Source organism: Manis javanica, chromosome X, assembly GCF_040802235.1.
Source record: "Manis javanica isolate MJ-LG chromosome X, MJ_LKY, whole genome shotgun sequence".
NCBI classification, from domain to species: Eukaryota; Metazoa; Chordata; class Mammalia; order Pholidota; family Manidae; genus Manis; species Manis javanica.
This window is the reverse complement of record NC_133174.1, coordinates 128,855,968-128,879,248: the sequence shown is the minus strand read 5'-3', so window position 1 is coordinate 128,879,248 and position 23,281 is coordinate 128,855,968. Positions and strand designations below refer to the sequence as shown.

Below are 23,281 nucleotides of genomic sequence, written 5' to 3'. Positions count from 1 at the left end.
TTTAATTTATACTTCATAATTAATGAGAGGAGACAAGATTTTTTTTAGTTATACATTTTGGGGAAATGTTAATTTGGAAGAGAATCCTATCCATGTTAGAAATTTTGCATGGTATGTTCTTTCCAGATTATCATTGGATGAAATCTCACAAACGACTAACCTTTCACAAGGCTTAAACTCAGAACAGAATTTAATTAACAATAACAAAAAAAGCAGCAAGCTGGAATTGAATTTTAAATTACAGACAGATAGGACAAGAATTAAGGTATCAGATATTACTACCTTCACGAAGATTCTTAGCATTCCACCTTAAAACCTCAAACTACGTGGAGGAGAAAGCCAGTTCCCATCAAGCCCCTGAGAGGAGAGTCCTTGTTTTTTCCTTCGTAGCCTCTTAAGACAGGCCTGATCCTCTTGAGCAGTCCAGCGCAAACTAATCCAGGAGGTTCAGTCAGGCTCAGTAATTGGGAGAATGTGTCAACTGAATAACAATGAGCAGCGGGATGGCTCTGTCAGCTGACTAATCGGGGATAGTGGGCTGATTTTTTGCGGAGCTGCCACGGTGGTAATGGAAGCAGCTGTGGTAGCTTTCTTTGATAGAGATTTTGGGCTGCCGCTTTTAAATACTACCTACGAAGCAGCTCAGATTTCATCAATGTTGCACTAACAGTTGGAAAAGAAGAGTGTTACTGTGTATAGGCGAGATGGCAGAAGCAACTCCCCCGAGAGACAAGAGGAGGTTCCGAAGGAATGCGGTAAGGGCTCTGCTTGCAGTCATGGAAAGCCTATTCCCGAGCTCAAGTGCGGAGATGCTGCAGCACAGTGCATAGCACAACCTGCGGAATGGGCCTTTTAAGGATGAATGGAGAGAATGGAGACTCGGCTTTGCGGAGAATGCATTGATGTGATTACTGTGATAGTGGCGTAAGGAAATGTCGGGGAGGAGGGAGAATGTAATTTCAAAATATAATGTGCTCAAGTTTATGAGGAAGCACCATTAGTCATGTTACTTGCTTAAGATTGTATGAACAATTTCTGAATCATTTGGCCCCAAAATAGCTTTAAATCTTTCATTGTATGTCTAACAAAAGGGTCCAGCCTTCCTTCCACCAGGGTCAAGTAGAGTGTGATGCCATGCACTGGTCTGGAGATGACTTCATTAGCGTTCCAGACAGGCAGCCCTTCCTGGGTGTTCCTGTACAAGTGAAAAATTTTAAGGGCAAAGGATTTGAAATCCTTCTGATTTCAGTTTTTCTCCAAATTCAAACTTTAAAGATGCCAAATTCTAGCCTGTTGACAGCTCCATTTTTTTTTTAAGGAAAAAAAAGTGACTCCATTTTCTTTATAGGCTAGAAATCAGAAATCTCTCCTTTCAGATTCGTTTCAAACACTTTTCTAACTAGGATTTTTCCTTTCTTGGCTCACTTTTATACTAAATTCCCAGAAAATTTCTAAAGTGATATTTAGATGTATTTTGGAGAAATCTGAAATAACACTAGCTAATTTAATGACTAACTGGCCACCTGTAAGGCTTTAAATGCCACTCTTTTTCTTTAAAAATGTAAGACAATGTTTTTGATGTTAGGATTTAAAATATAATACTTGCTCATTAAAAAAATTGAGATGACACACAAAAAAATTCAAGAAAGTAAAAATCAGCCTTAGGAAAAGATGGCATTTGGAATCAGAAGTAATGTTAGGGAGTAAACCAGTAAGAATTTTATTGTTGTTGACAGTTAACATGACTAGGTGAGTAAATGATTTATTTCCTGATAAAGCTCTAGGCACAGAATGGCAATTTAAAAAATTAGTTTAGATAGGAATCTTTTTATTTTGACAAAATTGTATCTTCAGCCCTACATATGATTTTGTATTATGGATATAATAGCTTCAGACTTTATTTATTAAGGTATCATTGATATACAATCTTATGCTCGGATTTCACACGAGCAGCATTGTGGTTACTACACTCCCCGTATTATCAAGTCCCCACCACATACCCCATTACAGTCACTGTTCATCACCTTAGTAAGATGTTGTAGAGTCATTACTTGTCTTCTCTGTGCTATACTGCCTTCCCTGTGACCACCCCCCCATATTATATGTGCTAATCATAATGCCCCTTAATTCCCTTATCCCTCCCTTCCCACAAACACTCCCCAGTCCCTTTCCCTATGGTAAATGTTTGTCCATTCTTGGGTTCTGTGATTCTGCTGCTGTTTTGTTCCTTCAGTTTTTCTTTGTTCTTATACTCCACATATGAGTGAAATCATTTGGTACTTGTCTTTCTCTGGCTGGCTTATTTCACTGAGCATAATACCCTCTAGCTCCATCCATGTTGTTACAAATGGTAGGATTTGTTTTCTTCTTATGGCTGAATAATATTCCATTGTGTATATGTACCACATCTTCTATATCCATGCATCTACTGATGGACACTTAGGTTGCTTCCATTTCTTGGCTATTGTAAACAAGGGGTGCATCTGTCTTTTTCAAACTGGGCTGCTGCATTCTTAGGGTAAATTCCTAGAAGTGGAATTCCTGGTTCAAATGGTATTTCTATTTTGAGCATTTTGAGGAACCTCCATACTGCTTTCCACAAGGATTGAACTAATTTACATTCTTACCAGCAGTGTAGGAGGGTTCCTCTTTCTCCACAACTTTGCCAACATTTGTTATTGTTTGTCTTTTGGATGGTAGCGATCCTTACTGGTGTGAGGTGATATCTCCTTGTGGTTTTAATTTACATTTCTCTGATGATTAGCAATGTGGAGCATCTTTTCATGTGCCGGTTGGCCATCTGAATTTCTTCTTTAGAAAACTCTCTATTCAGCTCCTCTGCCCATTTTTTAATTGGATTATTTGCTTTTTGTTTGTTGAGGTACGTGAGCTCTTTATATATTTTGGATGTCAACCCTTTATTGGATCTGTCATTTATGAGTATATTCTCCATACTGTAGGGTACCTTTTTGTTCTATTGATGGTGTCCTTTGCTGTACAGCTTGATATAGTCCCACTTGTTCATTTTTGCTTTTGTTTCCCTTGCCCGGGGAGATATGTTCATGAAGAAGTTGCTCATGTTTATGTCCATGAGATTTTTGCCTATGTTTTCTTCTAGGAGTTTTATGGTTTCATGACTTACATTCAGGCCTTTGATCCATTTCAAATTTACTTTTGTGTATGGGGTTAGACAGTGATCCAGTTTCATTCTCTTACATGTAGCTGTCCAGTTTTGCCAGCACCATCTGTTGAGGAGACTGTCATTTCCCCATTGTATGTCCATGGCTCCTTTATCGTATATTAATTGGGCATATATGTTTGGGTTAATGTCTGGAGTCTCTATTCTGTTCCACTGGTCTGTGGCTCTGTTCTTGTGCCAGTACCAAATTGTCTTGATTACTGTGGCTTTGTAGTAGAGCTTCAATTTGGGGAGCGAGATCCCCCCCACTTTATTCTTCCTTCTCAGGATTGCGTTGACTATTCGGGGACTTGGACGGTTCCATATGAATTTTAGAACTATTTGTTCCAGTTCATTGAAGAATGCTGTTGGTAGGTTGATAGGGATTGCATCGAATCTGTATATTGCTTTGGGCAGGATGGCCATTTTGACGATATTAATTCTTCCTAGCCAGGAGCATGGGATGAGTTTCCATTTGTTAGTGTTCCCTTTAATTTCTCTTAAGAGTGTCTTATAGTTTTCAGGGTATAGGTCTTTCACTTTCTTGGTTAGGTTTATTCCTAGGTATTTTATTCTTTTTGATGCTATTGTGAATGGAATTGTTTTCCTGATTTCTCTTTCTATTAGGTCATTGTTAGTGTATAGGAAAGCCACAAATTTCTGTGTATTAATTTTGTATCCTGCAACTTTGCTGTATTCTGATATTAGTTCTAGTAGTTTTGGAGTGGATTCTTTAGGGTTTTTTATTTCCAATCTCATGTCATCTGCAAATAGTGACAGTTTGACTTCTTCTTTATCTATCTGGATTCCTTGTATTTCTTTGTTTTGTCTGATTGCTGTGGCTAGGACCTCCAGTACTATGTTGAATAACAGTTGGGAGAGTGGCCATCCCCTGTCTTGTTCCCGACCTTAGGGGAAAAGCTTTCAGCTTCTCACTATTCAGTATGATGTTGGCTGTGGGTTTTGTCATGTATTCCCTTTATTATGTTGAGGTACTTGCCCTCTATACCCATTTTGTTGAGAGTTTTTATCATGAATGGATGTTGAATTTTGTTGAATGCTTTTTCAGCATCTATGTAAATGATCATGTGATTTTTGTCCTTCTTTTTGTTGATGTGGTGGATGATGTTGATGGATTTTTTAATGTTGTACCATCCTTGCATCCTTGTGATGAATCCCACTTGATCATGGTGCATGATCCTCTTGATGTATTTTTGAATTCGGTTTGCTAATATTTTGTTGAGTATTTTTGCATATATGTTCATCAGGGTTATTGGTCTGTAATTATCTTCGTTTGTGGTGTCTTTGCCTGGTGTTGGTGTTAGAGTGATGCTGGTTTCATAGAATGAGTTTGGAAGTATTCCCTCCTCTTCTATTTTTTGGAAAACTTTAAGGAGGATGGGTATTATGTCTTCTCTATATGTCTGATAAAATTCAGCGGTAAATCCATCTGCCCCGGGGGTTTTGTTCTTGGGTAGTTTTTTGATTGCCGCTTCAATTTCATTGTTGGTAATTGGTCTGTTTAGATTTTGTGTTTCTTTCTTGGTCAGTCTTGGAATGTTGTATTTTTCTAGGAGTTGTCCATTTCTTCTAGGTTTTCCAGCTTGTTAGCATACAGATTTTCATAGTATTCTCTAATAATTTTTTGTATTTCTGTGTGGTCTGTTGTGATTTTTCCTTTCACATTTCTGATTCTGTTTATGTGTGTAGATTCTCTTTTTCTCTTAATAAATCTGGCAAGGGGTTTATCTATTTTGTTTATTTTCTCAAAGAACCAGCTCTTGGTTTCATTGATTTTTTTCTATTGTTTTATTCTTCTCAATTTTATTTATTTTTTCTCTGATCTTTATTACGTCCCTCCTTCTGCTCACTTTTGGCCTCAGTTGTTCTTCTTTTTCTAGTTTCAATAATTGTGACCTGAGAGTATTCATTTGGGATTGTTCTTCCTTCTTTAAATAGGCCTGGATTGCTATATACTTTCCTCTTAAAACTGCCTTTTCTACGTCCCACAGAATTTGGGGCTTTGTGCTTTTTGTGTCATTTGTCTCCATATATTGCTTGATCTCTATTTTAATTTGGTCATTGATCCATTGGTTATGTAGGAGCATGTTGTTAAGCCTCCATGTGTTTGTCAGCCTTTTTGCTTTCTTTGTACGATATATTTCTAGTTGTATACCTTTGTGATCTGAGAAGTTGGTTGGTAGAATTTCAATCTTTTAAAATTTACTGAGGTTCTTTTTGTGGACTAGTATGTGGTCTATTCTGGAAATGTTCCATGTGCACTTGAGAAGAATTTGTGTTTTGCTGCTTTTGGGTGTACAGTTCTGTAGATGTCTATTGGGTCCTTCTGTTCTAGTGTGTTGTTCAATGCCTCTGTGTCCTTACTTATTTTCTGTCTGGTGGATCTGTCCTTTGGAGTGAGTGGTGTGTTGAAGGCTCCTAAAATGAATGCATTGCATTCTATTTCCTCCTTTAATTCTGTTAGTATTTGTTTCACATATGTCAGTGAAACATATGTGAAGCCAAGCTGAAGGAGCTCTCAACCTACAAGGAAGGAAGGGCACATTCATAACTATTATGAAAGAACTTCTAGCTGGTGGGGAAAGCTCCTGTCTTGGGTGCATATATGTTTATAATTGTTATATCCTCTTGTTGGACTGAGCCCTTTATCATTATGTAATGTCCTTCTTTATCTATTGTTCTTTCTTTGTTCTGAAGTCTATTTTGCCTGATACAAGTACTGCAACACCTGCTTTTTTCTCCCTATTGTTTGCATGAAGTATCTTTTTGCATCGCTTCACTTTTAGTCTGTGTATGTCTTTGTTTTTCAGGTGAGTCTCTTGTAAGCAGCATGTAGATGGGTCTTGCTTTTTTATCCATTCTATTACTCTGTGTCTTCTGATTGGTGCTCTCAGTACATTTACATTTAGGGTGATTATCAATAGATATGTACTTATTGCCATTGCAGGCTTTGGATTTGTGTTTGCCAAATGTTCAAGGGCAGGTTCTTTACTGTCTAGCAGTCTACCTTATCTCACTTATTATGCTATGATAACCACAGTCTGATGATTTTTTCCCCTCCCTTCTTTTTCTTTCTTCTCTACTCTTTATTTGTTAGGTGTCATATTCTGTAGTCTTTGTGTATCCCTTGACTGACTTTGTGGGTAGCTGATTTAATTTAGCATTTGGTTAGAATTTAATTGGTTTACTTCCTTTACTGTGGTTTTATTTTCTGTGGTGACAGCTATTTAGCCTTAGGCACACTTCCATCTAGATCAGTCCCTTTAAATACCCTGTATAAATGGTTTGTGGGAGGCAAATTCCCTCAACTCTTGCTTATCTGAGAATTGTTTCATCCCTCCTCTAAATTTAAATGAATCTTTCTGGGTGGAGTATTCTTCGTTTGAGGCCCTTCTTTTTCATTGCATTGAATATATCATGCCACTTCCTTTTGGCATGTAAGCTTTTTGCTGAGAAGTCTGTTGATAGCTTGATGGGTTTTCCTATGTAGGTGATCTTTTTCCTCTCTCTGGCTGCTTTTAATACTCTGTTATTGTCCTTGATCTTTTCCATTTTAATTATTTTATGTTTTGGTGTTGTACTCCTGGGGTCCCTTGTGTTGGGAAATCGGTGGACTTCCATGGTCTGAGAGAGTATTTCCTTCCCCAAATAGGGGAAGTTTTCAGCAATTGTTTCTTCAAAGACGTTTTCTATCCCTTTTTCTCTTTCTTCTTCTGGCACCCCTATAATGTGAATTTTTTCTGTTTGGATTGGTCACACAGTTCTCTTTAATATTCTTTCATTCCTAGAGATCCTTTTTTCTGTCTGTGCCTCAGCTTCTCTGTATTCCTGTTCTCTCATTTCTATTCCATTTACAGTCTCCTCTACCTCATCAAATCTGCCTTTAAGTCCCTCCATTGTTTGTTTCATTTCTGGTATCTCCCTCCTGAATTTGTCTCTTAACTCTTGAGTATTTTTCAGTAGCTCCATTAACATACTTATGACTTTTATTTTGAATTCTCTTTCTTGAATATTTGTGATTTCAACCTCACCGAGCCCTCTTTCTGGTGTTTGAGGGATTTTGTATTGAACAAGGTTCTTCTGCCTTTTCATAGTCCTGGAGTGATGGGAGTGGTTGCAAGCGAGCAGCGTGGGTGTCAGCTCTGAGGATGAAGTCCCTTTCTGCTTCCCAGTCATAGTTCCTGTCTCCACTATCTGTTGGTTAACTGCACAGAGGGAAAAAACTGTGGGTTGATCCCCAGGCTCCCGTGGGTGGGGCGGCCCTCAGGATGGCCTAGAGGTATGGCAGGGTTCACAGATGTGCTGTGCAGTAATCTGCCATGAGGACAAAGCCCTTTCATGCTTCCCAATCACCATGCTTGTCTCCACTGTCTTGGCCGGTTTGCCGTGCACAGGGAGAAGTCTCTGCATTAAGCTGTGCACGTGCACTAGGTGGTGCTGCCTTCTGGCTGGTCTGCAGCAATGGTGCGGACAGTGGGTTTGTGCCCAGGTACTGGCAGTGAGGAGGGAGCAGCAGGCTGCTTATTGTGGTGGGGGACCTAGGGGCTGCATTGCCAACCAGAGGAATGGAGCCTGTCATTTCAGACTTTTAACAAACGGCGAATTCATGGTATGCAAGAAATGCCTCAGTATGTGCTTTGCAGTATCGGGTGCGACTAAATGTGCGACTGACATTAGTACTTTCACTATCAATAGGAACTGACTTAAGCTTTCAGAAAGTTCCTAATTCCTTTAGACAGAGATCTTTTCTCAGTGCCAAACTTAGTTTCATCCACGTACATGTGCATTAATATACACACAGATAAATATGGCACACAAGTACTCACTGAGTAGGCATATCTGCGACTGTGCTACATACCATCCAGGTTACAAAGGCAAATATGGATTGGCTACCAAGCTGAAGGAGCTCTCAACCTACAAGGAAGGAAGGGCACATTCATAACTATTATGAAAGAACTTCTAGCTGGTGGGGAAAGCTTCCTAAAGAAGATGACATTTGTTTGGACCTTAAGAAAGAGCTTGGGTTTCTGGTACCTTTCTTTGTTTCTTTCCTCCATTTTTCTGTTAAATGAGTTACTTTAACTGGAGCCTAAGAACAGATAGCTTGCAATGAAATTGATTGGATGAAGTCCAAAGCTCAGAAGTATAATGGAAGACATATTCGTTCTGCTTACATGGATAGGGCTTGAGCAGAGTGAAAATGTGAAACTTAACTGGTGATACAGTGGTTTCACATTGAAGGATCTCTAGTGTTGGGCTGATTCTGGAAGCTATGATAGCTAATGCAGTAGGTTTAAAGTCCAAAGAGAGGATTAAGCTGGCTACTTGGTGGAAATTACAATGACTGTCACCAAGTGAGAGGAAGGGGAGGAGAATAGATTGAAGACAAGAAGTGCAAACCATGGCAAGGAGTGTTGCCTAGGACCATCCTCTCCCTGATGTCACTTGGCACATTGTTTTGTGATCTGTGGAGTAACTCATGCTCTCTTTACTCTTTAAGGGATGGGTATAGAGGAAGAGTATGGAAGGAGCTCATGGCATTGGAAACTGTTCTTGATAGTTTGATATCATGATGTTTTTCCCAGTATATTGTAAAGAGATAGTTCAGACCTTATCATAGTTGATCACATGCCAAAAATTCAACATTATGATATTAGATTATAATAGTTTTTGTTCATTAGACTCTATGGTGCTAAATTTTTCCCAACAATTTGTTTTGACTGTTAATATTTGTCCCATTTTGTAGGTCGAGTCATTCCTAAGCAGCAAGTCTGAGTGTGCTTTCAGTCTATGCATTGTTAAGTATCCGTCCTGAAGAGGGTCAGGTGTACTGGAAGGATCTTGCCTTTAGGATGCAGATAAGCCTGGGTGCCCCTGCTCTGGGGCAGGTTGCTACACCACCTTATGCTTTAGTTTGGCCATCTGTAAAAAAGACCCTAACACCTACTGCCCTGCAATATTACGAAGACCTAATAGGGTAATCTATATAAAAAGCCTGGCACTAACATAACAGGCTTTCAGTCAAGGGTTCCCTCTTATTGTTACTGCACTTTTTTTTCTCTACAGATTAAAAAAAGAAAAGCTATAGGATTATAAATCACTTTATATTCAGTACAAATTGATAGTAGCCAAAAATTTATGTTGTATAAGCCACTTTAAACATTTTTAAAGAAATAACTAGAATATCTGAAAAGCACAGGGTGTGTGAATTTCATCTTAGACACCACACAAAAGAATATTCCAGCCTTTAGTAGTAGGGTCTTGACTCAAGTTTATGCCTTTTCTTGTTACTATCGTAAGGCCATACAACTGGACCATCTGAGGGTATGCATGAGGAGAAGGGAGTAAATCTCTTCCTTAGTGGGAAAGGTGAGAGATAACTACTTCTGTGCCCATTAACTTGAATAACAGTAAGAGCTGCCACAGTGCACTGGGAGTGGGGGGTGTGCACACTGATTGGAGAAATAAATGTCTCTGAGCCCTATCAAGGTGGGCAGCATAGTCATTTTCCCTGAGGTGCCTTTAAGCAGTTTCATGTCGGAGCTCCAAAAAAAGTGCCTGGAAGAAGCTAATGTCAGTGCTATTTCCTCTGTCATGCTTTTTTTTTTCTGTAAAAAGTAAAAAAAGTAAACACAGCTTACCTTTGCCCACATCCCTTTGCTTTTTTGACAGGTTCTTAAAAGCGATTTATAGTTTTCAAATCTAGGGTTTGATGTTGGAGAAGATAGAAACTGTGCTTTTTCATGTTTACATAACCAGACAGATTAGAGAGCCTTAAGCAGCATAGCAAAGAATTTAGAAAAGTATTATCCCCAAACCAAAATAGAAAAGCTCAGCTGAGGTTTTTTTTGTTCTGTAAGATACATGCATTCAATGCTGTTCATGATACGTGGCATGCTGTTGGTCCTTCATTTAAGTACTGGCTTTAAAATGGATTATCTTGAGACTTTTGGTTATAGAAATACCTGTATATAGAGAAGAAGCGAAGAAGCCCTCTCTCTCTCTATATGTACGTTTGCAAGCAAACACGTGCAAACTGATCTTAAATCCATATGAACTTGCAGGTTAAAATTTGTCAAGGGTGCTTTGTTCCCTCCAGGTTCTCATAGCCAGCGATCCCAGGGAGAAAAGTGTTCATATTATTGATATTGGCCCATGTTCAGATAAAGGAAGCTTCAGTTCAGAGGTTGCAAACTGGTAGTCCATAGATGTGTTTTGTTCAGACCATACGTTTTAACAAACTTTCCATTTGTTTCCACTCTCTCAAAATCGTGAGGTTTCACACACAAATCTGGATTTCTGGCTTCTTTGAGAAATTACAGATTTGGCAGCCCTGGACCCACCTTCCCACATGACAACATTAAGTTGGAACTGACTAGTGAGTCACACTCTGCCCCCCTATGCCTTCCATTTCACCACAGTCCCCGCCATTTTCTCTTACTCCTTGTCATCTAGGAAGAGTGTAAATTGCTGTTTCTAGCTCATTCAGGCTTTTAATTTAATTAAACCCTACCTATACCATGCATTTATATTATCACCCTGACACGTGGTAGGCATTCATGTTTCTTCCCTTTGCTTTAGGTTTACACTCTTGAACTTTAACCTGATCTTTGAACTATCTTTGCTATGCTTGTCTAAATTCCTCCTATTGCTCTCTCTTCTCTCCATTAAGAGTTTTTTAGAGGAAGGAAAGCTGAAATGAAAAAACATATATTTGTTTTATTTTTTAATTACAGCTTGTTTAAAAGTCTGGCTTGGTGGGGCCAGGAAGAGGTGGGGGCCAAAAAAAAAAAGAGTCAGGCTCTGCAGTCAGGTGAATCTGGGTTTTAATTCTACCACTCAACAAGCTGGAAGTTCTTGAAAAATTACTTAACCTCATCAAACCTCAGTATATTAGTTCTGTACTGCTGTTGTAATGAATTAGCACAAGAGTAGGGCTCAAACATCACGAATGTATTCTATTACAGTTCTGGACTTGAGAAGTCCAAAATGAGTCTCACTGGGCTAAAAGGAAGGTGTCAGCAGGGCTGTGTTCCTTCCGGAACCTCTACAGGAGACTTGGGTTCCCAGACTTTTCCATCTTATAGAAGCTTCCCACGTTCCTTGGCTCATGGCCCTGCATCACTCTGCCCTCTGCTTCTGTTCTCACATCTTCTCTGACTCTCCTGCCTTCCTCTTTGTCTACTAAGGATCCTGTGATTATACTGTTCCTGCCCTGATAAGCCACGAACATGGCTGATAAGCCCTCCCTCTCAAGATCATTAACTTAATCATATTTACAAAGTCCCTTTTGCCTGGTAAGGTAGTATACTTACAGGTTCCAGGGCTTAGGATGTGGACATTTTTGAGGAGTCATTATGCTGTTGCTTGCACTCAGTTTCTCCTGTTGTGAAATGAGGTTAAAAATAGAACATGTTGCATGTAAAGTACTTAGCACAATGTCATAATAATGCTCATGATGAGCATAATTCTTATAATAGGCGCTCAATAAAACACGACACTTCCATCCACGGGCTAACTAGCTAATCTCCTTTCCCTACCTTAAGGCTTTGAGAGGTCCTGAATATATATATATACATGTATGTGTGCGTGCGTGTGTGTGTTGTGTGTATACACTTTTTTTTTGCTAGAGAGAAATTATGAAAAGTAGTCATTCATGTTAGGTGGTGGCTTCATTATAATCAGGTAGTATGACAAGCAACTATTTGGGTTTAGGATAAGTGAACGGCCCTGGGGTTGAAAAATCAAATATATCTGATTCATGCATGAGATTTAATGGGTATGAGGGATAGAAACTATACATAGTCTGAACTGTATGATTTCATTTTCTAAACAAAATAACTGACCAGTCAAATGAATTATTTGAATGCCAATTGTTTAGTAGTTGTATAGCTATTGCTTACAAGTCCAAATGGCTGTAAAATTTGAGAGTAGCTGTTTACAGAAGCTATGTGTTCTGGGAAGATTTGCGTGGTAGCTCAATAAAGATCCTAAAATTACCCTATAAATGCAAAACATTGTAAATCTAATTATGCAGGCAATGAATGAAGTTTCCATCCTTGATAGTGAATTTTGTTTAAAAATACAAACTTTTGTGAACTTGTTGTAACAAAGGGATCACTAAGCATTTTAAAGGAATTAGAGAAAGGAGAATGTGTGTAAAATAACCAGAAAGTTTTACATAAGAATGATCTGATTCGAATGTAGAATATCTTTAGAAGCATTTTATACAGCTGTCAATGTTTTGGATAAACCACTTTATCAAATAGAGGCAATTACTGATTCAGTAACAGCCAACATAAAATCCCTGACTTACGAGCAGCTGAACTGGCTTCCCTGTGGACTTTGTGGTCAGTGACTCTACTTCTTTCTCCTTTCTCCTTTGTTCCTTGATGTGTGATCAGCTCACCCTGATCCTGCCTTCTGGGATGCCCTTGCTCTCCTGGGAACGAACGGCGGGGGAGAGACCAGGGCCTTATCCCAGGCAGAGGTGCCACATGGCCTTCTCTCTTCCCATAGCATCCTCCCCGACCCGCTGTCCCCACAATTTTGGAGATTGGTGAGCATTCCAGGCTCTAAGTTGGTTAGCCCTAGGGTCTTGCATCTAGAGGTTTCCTATGAAGTACCAGAGAATATGACATTAAGGAAAGTCAGACAGAAAAGATGAGACCAAACCAACCTAGGATCCATGGAAGAAGAAAAGCAATTTTGCTTTAAGGATTGGCAACAGTGTGGTGCTGTCAGTTTCATCCCCAAGTGAGGAGAGGGAAGGGCTTAACTCCTCCTAAAGGGAATGAGGAAGAAACAGATTCAGTGATCTTAATCTACACATAGTAGGTCCAGAGTTTTCTCAAGCCCGTCAGCCCCCTTAAGCAGCCATATTCATATCCTGACAGCTTTCTTCCTAAACCTGCTTGTCCTTTGGTCCAAGAATCCAAGGTAAATTTAAAACACTGTCTTATTATTGTTTTAGAGTTTGCAAAGGTACTTTAGTATTCATTATTTTTTTAAATTCTTGCAGCAACTGGGGGGAGTTTGTATCATGCTTAGCATAGCATAAAATATCCATTATGTACATAATAGAATAGATAATGTATACACTGTTACTGCCCTGATAAGCCACGATCATTAGGAATCCCCGGCTCACCTTCTGCTTCTCTATACATGATGGCTTTTGCTCTTTGAAATGAGCTTTCTCTAGCTGCAGAGCACCCCCAAAGTATCCTTCTCTCAGCACTAGGGTGAGAAATCCTAGGGCAGAACTTCAAGAGTCCTACTTGCATTAAAATTTCATCCCACTACTAATCATTGTGTGTTGGGAGGGCGTGGTCACATAGAAAAATAACAGTTCTCATTTGGAACCAATATTCAGCATAATAAGAGGCTGTCTTAGTCCATTCGGGCTGCTATAACAGAATACCAGAGACTGGGTGGCTTATAAACAACAGAAATTTATTCATCACAGTTCCAGAGGCTGGAAGTATAAGATCAAGGTGCTGGCAGATTCGGTGTCTGGTGAGAGCCTGCCTCCTGGTTCATGCCCCGCTCTTTCCCTGTGCCCTCCTGTGGCAGGAGGGTGAGGCCATCCTGGGTCTCCTGTGCAGGCAGCCTTCACTCTCATGGGCCATTCACCTCACCTCTTAATACCATGACACTGGGGATTAGTTTCAGCATATGAATTTGGGAGGAGGGACCTAAACATTAAGTGTATAGCAGAGGCGAAGAAGTTTCTCATGAAGGGAGAGGGCAGCACAGACACGGCCGCCTGGGGTCCTAGGAGTTGGATAACCATCCCAATTCATGTCTCCTTACAACTGTTTAATTTATGGATTGAATTTTGTGCTCTTTTCTTTTACCCATCTGTGAGGCTTACCACTATCACCCTCCGTCCTCGTTCCCTTGCTCTGGTTCTCATTGCCACTTAACTGTTGTGTTTTGTCACCGTCTCAGATTGAATTTTAAAAATCCCCAGTTTTAAATGTCATTTCCCCAAGAGTCTAAGTCTTGCACCTCAGTGAAGGTTTCTCTTAATTTTTAATAGGCTTTATTTTTTAGAGCAGGTTTAGGTTCACAGCAAGTTGAGCAGGAATTGTAGAGTTCCTGTATATCCCTGTCCTCACAATATCTTATTAATTTTTGTATCATGGTCTTATTCAATTATCAATATTTCAACATGCCTGAAAGATGATTGTATTTGAAACATTTCTGACATATTTTGCTTTCATATGCTTTAATTTACTGTTTTGAGGCTGACGACTCTCATCCCTACATTCCCAGTCAAGACTTCCTTCCCTCCTTACTTGTACATACATTTCTCTGATAGGCATCATCTGGATGGCTTGCTGATCCTTCCAGCCAGCATTTCCAGAATGGGAATCAGTATCTTATCCCCCTCCTTAAAAATCTGCCTTTTTTATGTTTCCTGTTCCTATGTCAATGAGGGTTGTGCACACCTCGTTACTCCAGCCAGAAATCTGGAGATTGATTGTCTTGGGTGAGTCCCTTCTTTCTCCCCAGACTCATTCAATTGCCATGTCTTGCAGATTGTACCTCCTAAGTTCTACCCTCATCGTTGCTATTGGTTCTCCAGTAAAGAACTCAGTATCCCTGGCTTGGTTTACTGTACCAGCCTCCTAGCTCATCTGTCTGCTCTCACTCTTGTCCAAATCCAGTCCTTTCCCAAAGCTAGAGTGATTCTTCCAAAATGCAAATCTGATTGTCTTGCTCTGTACTTAAAACCTCTTAGAGTTTCCCCTTGCCTCCAGGAAGAAAACCCCTTTTTTCCCCTGAGGTCTTTCCTGAGCTGGCACCTGCACCATCACCCCTCTACACCCAACCAGCTGTGTTTTCCTCTAGCTTTCCTGGCTGGGACCTCCTGAAGGGGCGGGGTAGTATAGGGTTTAAGAGTACTGACTCAGGTGCACAGTAAGGCTTCACCAGCTGGGGCACATTATACTTAACTCTCTGAGCCTCTATTTGTAAAAGAAGATAGCCTAACTATTCATGGGATTATTATGAAGAGGGGCTGTGATAATATTCACAAAGTATTTGGCACAGAGTAAGCCTTTGCTATGTGGCAGTTTATTATTAGTATCAGGTCATGTTATTCCTATGCTCATTAATTTTGCATTGTGCTTGTCATAGCTTGCATTCTTTCAATTAGCAATTACGTCCTGACCACCTATGATGTGCCAGTATTCTAGAAGCTGGGGAAACATTGGTACCCCAGAATGATATTCTGATCCAATTAATTTCTCTTTATGCTTCCAGACCTTTTTGACTTTCCTAGGTCTAGGATGCTCTGTGCTCCCACTTCCCGTGTATTCCTTTGTTTCACTTAACAGTTTCCGGTGCTGTGGGGGAAATGGAAATTGCTATGGCCAGGAGGACCCTCACCTGACCCTAAACTACTTGATGATATAATTGGCCTCCTGCTAGGCTAATAATGCTTCCAGGCCTGTTAGCAGTGAGCTATTACTGACTGAGTCCCTATATAAAGAGCTCCGCTCAGTTCTCTGAACAGAGGCAGAGATGGAGGTAGATTACGGGCCTGCAGACTGCTGGATACAGATGTGATTCTAGTGCTCGACCTACTGCCAGGAGAATAAAGCCGGGTATAAACCCTTTTATCCCAAGAACTTTCCATTGTCATTTCTTGGTCTCACCGAATCCATGGTGAACTTGCCTGGGGCTAAAACCCTCAGGCAAGACAGGTGCTGAAGACTTAATGATTGCTGGTGAACTCTACCATTAGACTGTCATTTTCTTGCAAACCAGGTAGGGGCTATATTTTATTAATTTGTGTACACTGAATTGTGTAACAGTGCCTGATGATCATTCACTTAAATACATGGAGTGGACACATAAAAGATAATCAGTGGGTGTTGCTTGGATAAAAATAAGTGTGATTCCATAACATAATTTTCTTCCACTGTTCAGTGCAAGTACACAGTTTTTCAGCTTGCTTTGGCTGTTAGGGCTGTCTTAGGAACCTGCCTCCCAATTCTGTTTTACAGGGAATAAATGCAATTTGAATACAAATCACTAACTTTCAAATAAAGCGTTAGAGTATATTTCTTTGTAACTTGGGATTTACTTTAGTGTGAGAAAATTCCTGGCCATGAGCAAGAATCTGACCTGATGACCTTACATTAGTTATATTTGTTTCCACGGCTTTAGATTTTATCAATATCCATTTTTAAAGTTTTGTCCTTTCAGTGGCTTTTATGACCTTAAAATCTGTTTCCTTTAATTACATATTTTGTGATATGTGCTTAGTTGAGTTTATGTTATGACAATTTTTTTCTTTCTTTCCTGTGTTCTTTCTTTCCACAGGCTTCCTTCCCTGGGAACTTGCACTTGGTTTTGGTTCTGCGTCCTACCGGTTTTCTTCAACGAACTTTCACAGACATTGGATTTCGACGTAGTCAGGAAGATTTCATGCTCAAATTACCGGTAAGAGTATATTATTGAATGCTTTGTGTCTTTTATTCTCATGAAGACTTCGCACCATGCTGTTGATGTTTTACATGTGTTCATGAAGCACTTAAAAGAACATATATATTTGTCTTCCGAAAATGTAAATCTGAAATCATAAAAGTCTTTGGCTTCTAATGTTAAAATAAAGGAACAGATTAACTTTGTAACAAAACAATTCCATCTGAAAAAGATATTTGTTGTGTGTGTGTGTGTGTGTGTGTGTGTGTATAAAATCAGGATGTTTTATTTTTAGAAAAAGAGTGTTCATTTACATATTTCAGCTCCCATGAACTTACATCCTGAGCTAGTTTAGAGTACACTTTCTTTTTTTTAAAAGATATTTTTATACTTCTTTAGGGTTAGGAGTAGAGTGCTCATAAACTTCAATGCTTTTGCAAAGATCATTCCCTCCTGATAAAGTATAACTTACTACATAAAACCCTTTTACTTAGTTGTACGTGTAACATTGTTTCAAAAGGTTGACTATAAACAGTGCAAAATTTTAGATAAAGGAGAATGAGATGTCTGGGTTTCTGCAGAGATAAATTTTGCTTTACAGAGAAATCTTTTTAAAGTGAAAGCTGTTATTACCCAAAGAAGGAAGTGCATACATGTGTGTGGGGATGTATAGGAGAGAATTGTTAAGAACCATTTTGAAAAGATAATTTTCTAAGTGAATGCTGAAGTTCATAATATAGTTGAATGGAGGGATGCCACAAAGGGCAGTTAACAATATCTGTCTTATTTCTTTTAAAGGTTGTTATGCTGAGCTCAGTTAGTGATTTGCGGACATACGTTGATGACAAGCAGTTAACCCCCGAGTTAGGCGGCACCTTGCAGTACTGCCACAGTGAATGGATCATCTTCAGAAATGTATGTTTCTTTTGCCCTTACTGTAGAGCCTGTAGTTCATGTTAGCCTTTAAGTCTATTTTGGACTGCTTTTCCTCTTTGGTAAAAACTGATTTCTGGGGCTTGTATTTTTCAAAAAACATACATAATTCAACATGTTGATTTTCTTTGATAGGAAATATCTAGAAATGGTGAAGAGTCAATGAGGATGGCAATTGAAGGGGAGGTCTAGGGAATAAGGAGATCATTCCCTGCTGACCTCCACCTGTGGCCATGTAGTAACTTGAAGAAACAAAGGGTTTGGGTTCAAGTCCTAGCACTGCTACATAACCCTGTGCAAGTTGTATCACCTCTGTGAACTTGTTTCCCCATTTGTGAAATAGGAATAATAATACTTTACCTCACAGGGGAATTGGGAAGATTAAATGAGATAACAAATGTAAGATGTTTGACACAGTGCCTGGCATTTGGCAAGCCCTTGAAAAATGCAGGTAATAGTATTAATCTCATCATCCTAGTGATGCTTCTGAGGCAGTTAAATTATATCAAGGATTCTTTCTATTCTAGAAATTCACAAATAGGCAAGGGCCCTGAACCTCACAGGTGGAAGCTTGTGGTATCAGAATCTTTCCTCCAAAGCCCAGAGATCACAGAATGCTTCTGCAGGAGATGATCCTTAAGTAAACAAGGATTCTATTTTCCTCATCCTTGTTCTTTATTCAGCAGTCTTAGTCATTCATATGAAAGTATATTGGCAAAATTAGCAGTGGCTAGCCTTTAATAACCTACAAAGCTACAAACAAGAGAGCAGATACCTTGAGCTACATGGTAAACAGAGGGTTCATGTGGTCTGTACATGTTGTTCTTCTTTCTATGAGTTACTGGTTTTGTAAACAAAATAGCACAAATTTACTTGACATTTTAGAGCAACAGTTTGGCATTCCAGCTTCAAATCTGCAAGAATGCCTGAAATGAACTGTATGATTAATTTTTCCCCCATCACCTTAGTCAGTGACCTTGTTTGGAAAACTGTATGTTGTTATCATAAAAGATAATAAAGAACTATAAAGTGGCTTTATTCTCATCTGTCTTTGGAAGTAAAGGTATTATAAAACAATTTCATGGTTGCATAGTTAGATTCATGATAACCCTATGTTTTTAAAGGGCATAAAACAAATTACTCAGTACATGGCACCTTTAAGAAAGAGTTTTCATCAGTGTCCAAGAAATAAGATTAGGAATTTACATAAAAGACATTCAAGAAGACATTTCCCCTCACTTAGTCTCTTAAGTGGGTTATTGCCAAGGCCAGTGCCAACCTTCTTTAGCAGAGGGGAGGTCATAGTAGATGTATTTGTTGTCATACTTGAGTACAAGTAAATACAATTACTGATCCAGGTATTGATATGCTGGCAGAATTTCCATGGAATTAAAAGAATCACTGGTTCTCTGCAGGCTATAGAGAATTTTGCCCTTACAGTGAAAGAAATGGCTCAAATGTTACAGTCCTTTGGAGCTGAAATTGCTGAGACAGAACTACCAGATGATATTCCTTCAACAGAAGAAATTCTCGCAGTTCGTGCTGAAAGGTATCACCTGTTAAAGGTATGTCTGATAGAGTGGACAGATAAGAGTTTTGCATTATCTTGTCTTCTTTAGAGAGGTGTTCAGTGAATCCATTTCACACTGATAGGTCGGTAGGGAGACAAATGATATATTTATGTATTATACAGCATACAAAAAATAATACAGGAGAAGAATGTCCTGGATACAGTGAATCTAAGTGTCCTCTTTGTAAATGGTGCATTCTCCTGAGAAGGTGTGTATTTGTAGATAGGATAGTCTGTAATAATGCTCTAGAATAAGGAGTCCATGGTCATTTTTGTTACCATGAATTCCTTATCTTTTGGAAGGGCTCTCTCTTTGGAAGCAGCAGTGAGAATCAAGAGGCAGATTGGCATTCTAGTTTAACATCCAGCACAGGTACAACATGAAGTGGAGAGCTTGATGGGGAGTCAGAAGACCTGGCTCCTTGTCCCACTTCTGCCATTCACTAGCATTATGATTGAGGCCACCATTGCTGAACTGATCACAAGCTTGGTTTTCCAAAGAGTACTAGTTCTTGATGTTTCCAACAATCGACCACAGATGGAAGGTGATTTTGATCTCCCACACAGTCGTCTGGATTGTTGGGTCGTGAGAGATACTGAGTCACAATTCAGACAATGAACAAAATACTTCTAGGTTCCCTTTCTCTGCAAATTTAAGAGTGACCTGAATAAGCATTAGGCATCCCTGTGTAACTCAGGTCTTTCGTGTGCTAATACACATGCTGAGGGTACCGATAGGTACAAACTCTAGGTAGAGATGACATTTTTAAATTAAGAAGAAGAGAGAAACAAATTTTGAATCATAATCTAAAAACAAAACTCTGTTCAAGGAAAGAAAGCTCTGTCCCTCACAAGGTGTATGATTGGGTAATTTGCTTACCCTCTGTGTGTTTCAGTTTCCTTGTGTGTACCATGAGGTGGCGATGCTGATGGTACATGCATACCTTGTAGGGCAATCTTGAGGATGAAATGAAGTATGTGATGTATTTATAACAGTGTTTGGCCCATAATTGGCACTTCCTAAATATTAGCTGTTACGTTTATGTTCTTATTCATGTTGGTGGTGGCGTCATGGAACCTATTCCTGGACAAATACTTGTGCACCCAAGTTGTGCTTAAAATTTCAGAGGGCCCTTGGATCTCTTGAAGAAAGTCATAGATCACTCATAGATGCCTTAAAGAATCTAGTGTCCAAGGTTAAGACCTTCTGAATAGAAGCATATGCTTCATGGTGGATTACTTAATCCAAATGTGAACTAATGTAATACTTCAGGTAAGCAGTGATTGGTAACAGTCCAGGACTACTAGGAAGGCATCTAACTGTATTTGAATATACATTAAATATTATTTGTAACTGTATACTTTCTAGTGTCATAGTATTTAGTATGCTACTCTTGCTTTATTGGAGCGCATTAAAAATATTAGTGTACTAGAATAAAATAAATTAGAACTTTCTGCCAGGATGAGAAGAAGGCTGTAGATGGAACATTGGGTACTTCTGCCTGTAAGGATCTTAGAAAAATAGTGATTACAATATCCATCTTAACAGGCAATGACTATTCTAGAACTGCTGTTCCTATTCTGCATGCTGTAGGTGTATGCTGCCTTCTCTTGAAGTCATTCAAATTAGGTTACTAGTAGGCTGATATATTCTATTGTGCCTTTGTACAGAATAATATTACAACTATAACTGAAGAAGGAAAACTTCTGCTTACAAATCTGGAAGCATCTGACACTGAAGAAGCTGTCAGTTCAGGAGTTGAACATTTTGAACAAATAAACAGTGACTGGCACACCATTAATAAGTGAGTACTCTCTGTTGGTTTAGGATTCCTTATTTTATACTTTTGAGAGGGAATTAGACTTTTTTTGCTGCAGTCTGTTAAGTGTGGAAGTATTCCTGGACCTCTGAGTTGTCTCACAGAGATTAGCTTGTAGAAGAGTTTCTAGAAAGACATTGATGGTCTCTAGCCGGGCCAAGTGTCAATAGGGCTATGACTGCTTATAATTCTTAATGTCCAGACCAAGTTTATGTACATACCTACAAAGCAAGCTGTTGTTGTAAAGGAATTCTGTGATTTTTTTTTTTTGTTAAGATTGCTGTCTCAATTACATGATATGGAAACAGCTTTTGATAGATTCTGGGAAAAACACCAAGTAAAAATGGAGCAGTATCTGCAACTATGGAAATTTGAGCAGAATTTTCACAAGGTCAGTTAAAACATTCCTTTGTACATTTCTTTTCATTATGTTAGAGGTTCTTACTCTTGGGAAATGATATTAAAGACCAAGATCTGGATACCAGGTTTGCTGATTGCTACTGAAGAGTCTAGGATCATTCATGATTGAGCTAGGGAATATATATGCAAGTATATATACACATGCATACTTCCATAAACCTTCACATATATATGCCTGCACATCATATTTTATAAATCACAAACACTGTTATCTAGGATATTAAGTTTTAATAGATTATAATCAATTTTTGTGAGTAAAATAACTGAAAATATTTTCCATATGTGCAATTTTCCCATATTGATGTCCTTATTTAATAGTGTTTCCTGCAAAACTTTATTATTAAGAGAAATTGCTTAGTAATTTGTATGCTTTTAAGATTTACTTTTTCCTATTTTTAGCTTGTGAGTGAAATTGAACTTCTGTTAAACCAACAAGCAGAGTTAGCAGATTTAACGGGAAATATAGTTGAAGTAAAACAAAAAATAAAAAAGTTGGAAAACATAGATGACAGTTCTCAGGTAAGATTACATTTCAGATGTTCACTGTATTTATAGAGTAGAATAGTTACATTTTGACGGTTTTCAGTAGTGTAAATACTCATTATCTTTAATCTCTCATAGCAGCAATCTATATAATTGGTTGAATAATACTGGTCTCTCTTCCGTTTTGTTCCATGTGGGGCCAGAGGTCACAATGCAGAAATGTGTACTTGTAATGGGAGACTTCTGAGATAATGGTGTGAACTATTTTAGGCACACCTGTAGGAATAAGAACCTACATCATTTTGCAGGAGCTCAAAAAATGTCCATCAGGAATGCTACTTGATACTTGGAAATGAGGGTAATAAACAAGAGCATAATTCCTTAAACGCCCATCATTTGATACTTGGAGTCAAACCAAACATGGATTCCATTCATACAGAGATCTACTTAGTTTTACTAGCTGTGTGACATTGGGAAAATTGATTAAATTTTCTAAGCCTCAGTGTCTTCATTTATGAATTGGGGGTGAGATAACCTACTTCGCAGAGTGATTGGGAGGATTCGTTTAGATGTAGGTAAAACACTCAGCACAGTACCTGAGATGTGTGATATATAGTAAATGGTCAAAAGGAGCCAGCTGTCATTATTCTGCTCTCAGAGCTTGAACTCTTGGCTTTAACAAACTGGCTTTACTCTCCTGTCTTGTAGGTGAGAGCAAGACCATTGTTTTTAAGGTGTGTTCTCAGCAAACACATAGGTTGAATGGATACACCACAGGCTTCTAAAAACAAACATTGAGAGGTAGCAGTTGTGATGACCAGTTCTGGAGTTATGTGTGTAGATCTTTGTGACTGTGGGGCAATTTACAAATCTCCATTAGAACAGTAGAAAGAGAAGGCACACTGGCTTGGGAAACTAGGGGGCTTTGCCTTTTTTGTCTGTTTATTATTTTGTTTAGTTTTTACGTTTTTTTTTGTTTTAATTGTGTCAAAAAACACTCAAAGTTTTACCACTTCGGCCATTTTTAAATGTATAGTTCAATAGTTTTAACTGTAGTAATACTGTTGTTGAACAGATTGCCAGAACTTTTTCATCTTGCAAAACTGAAACTCCATACCTACAAAACAACAACTCTGTCTGTTAATTCTGGTTTTCCATCTAGCTAGATAGGCTAGTAACTTCATTTTTCTGGGTTTTATTGTTTTGTTTCGTTTTGTTTTGTTTCTTAATCTGGATAAATATTCCTTGGACTCCTACCATGTTACACTCACCATCCTGGCTTGGGGGGGAGGGGCAGGTGGTGTCATGAGTTGATAGATTGGAGGCAAGAGCATAGATCCTTGCTGACTTGGAGGCCATGTGGTGTTCACCGCAGCTAAGGGCTCAGAAGATGACAACTCTAAAGACCTTTCCAAAGCT

At 38.9% G+C, this 23,281-nt stretch overlaps 1 protein-coding gene across 1 annotated transcript in view; it reads left to right on the top strand.

Annotated features, from left to right (window-relative positions):
- The first annotated feature begins 355 nt into the window (after positions 1–355).
- MCF2 (MCF.2 cell line derived transforming sequence) overlaps positions 356–23,281 on the top strand; it is a 66,739-nt gene continuing 43,813 nt past the window's right edge. The window contains exons 1-7 of the mRNA XM_073227673.1: positions 356–755; positions 16,535–16,654; positions 17,435–17,551; positions 18,985–19,134; positions 20,811–20,944; positions 21,236–21,350; positions 21,779–21,898. Of these exons, the coding sequence (XP_073083774.1) occupies positions 705–755; positions 16,535–16,654; positions 17,435–17,551; positions 18,985–19,134; positions 20,811–20,944; positions 21,236–21,350; positions 21,779–21,898 (807 nt within the window). The 5' untranslated portion in view covers positions 356–704. The remainder of the gene's footprint in view (positions 756–16,534; positions 16,655–17,434; positions 17,552–18,984; positions 19,135–20,810; positions 20,945–21,235; positions 21,351–21,778; positions 21,899–23,281) is intronic.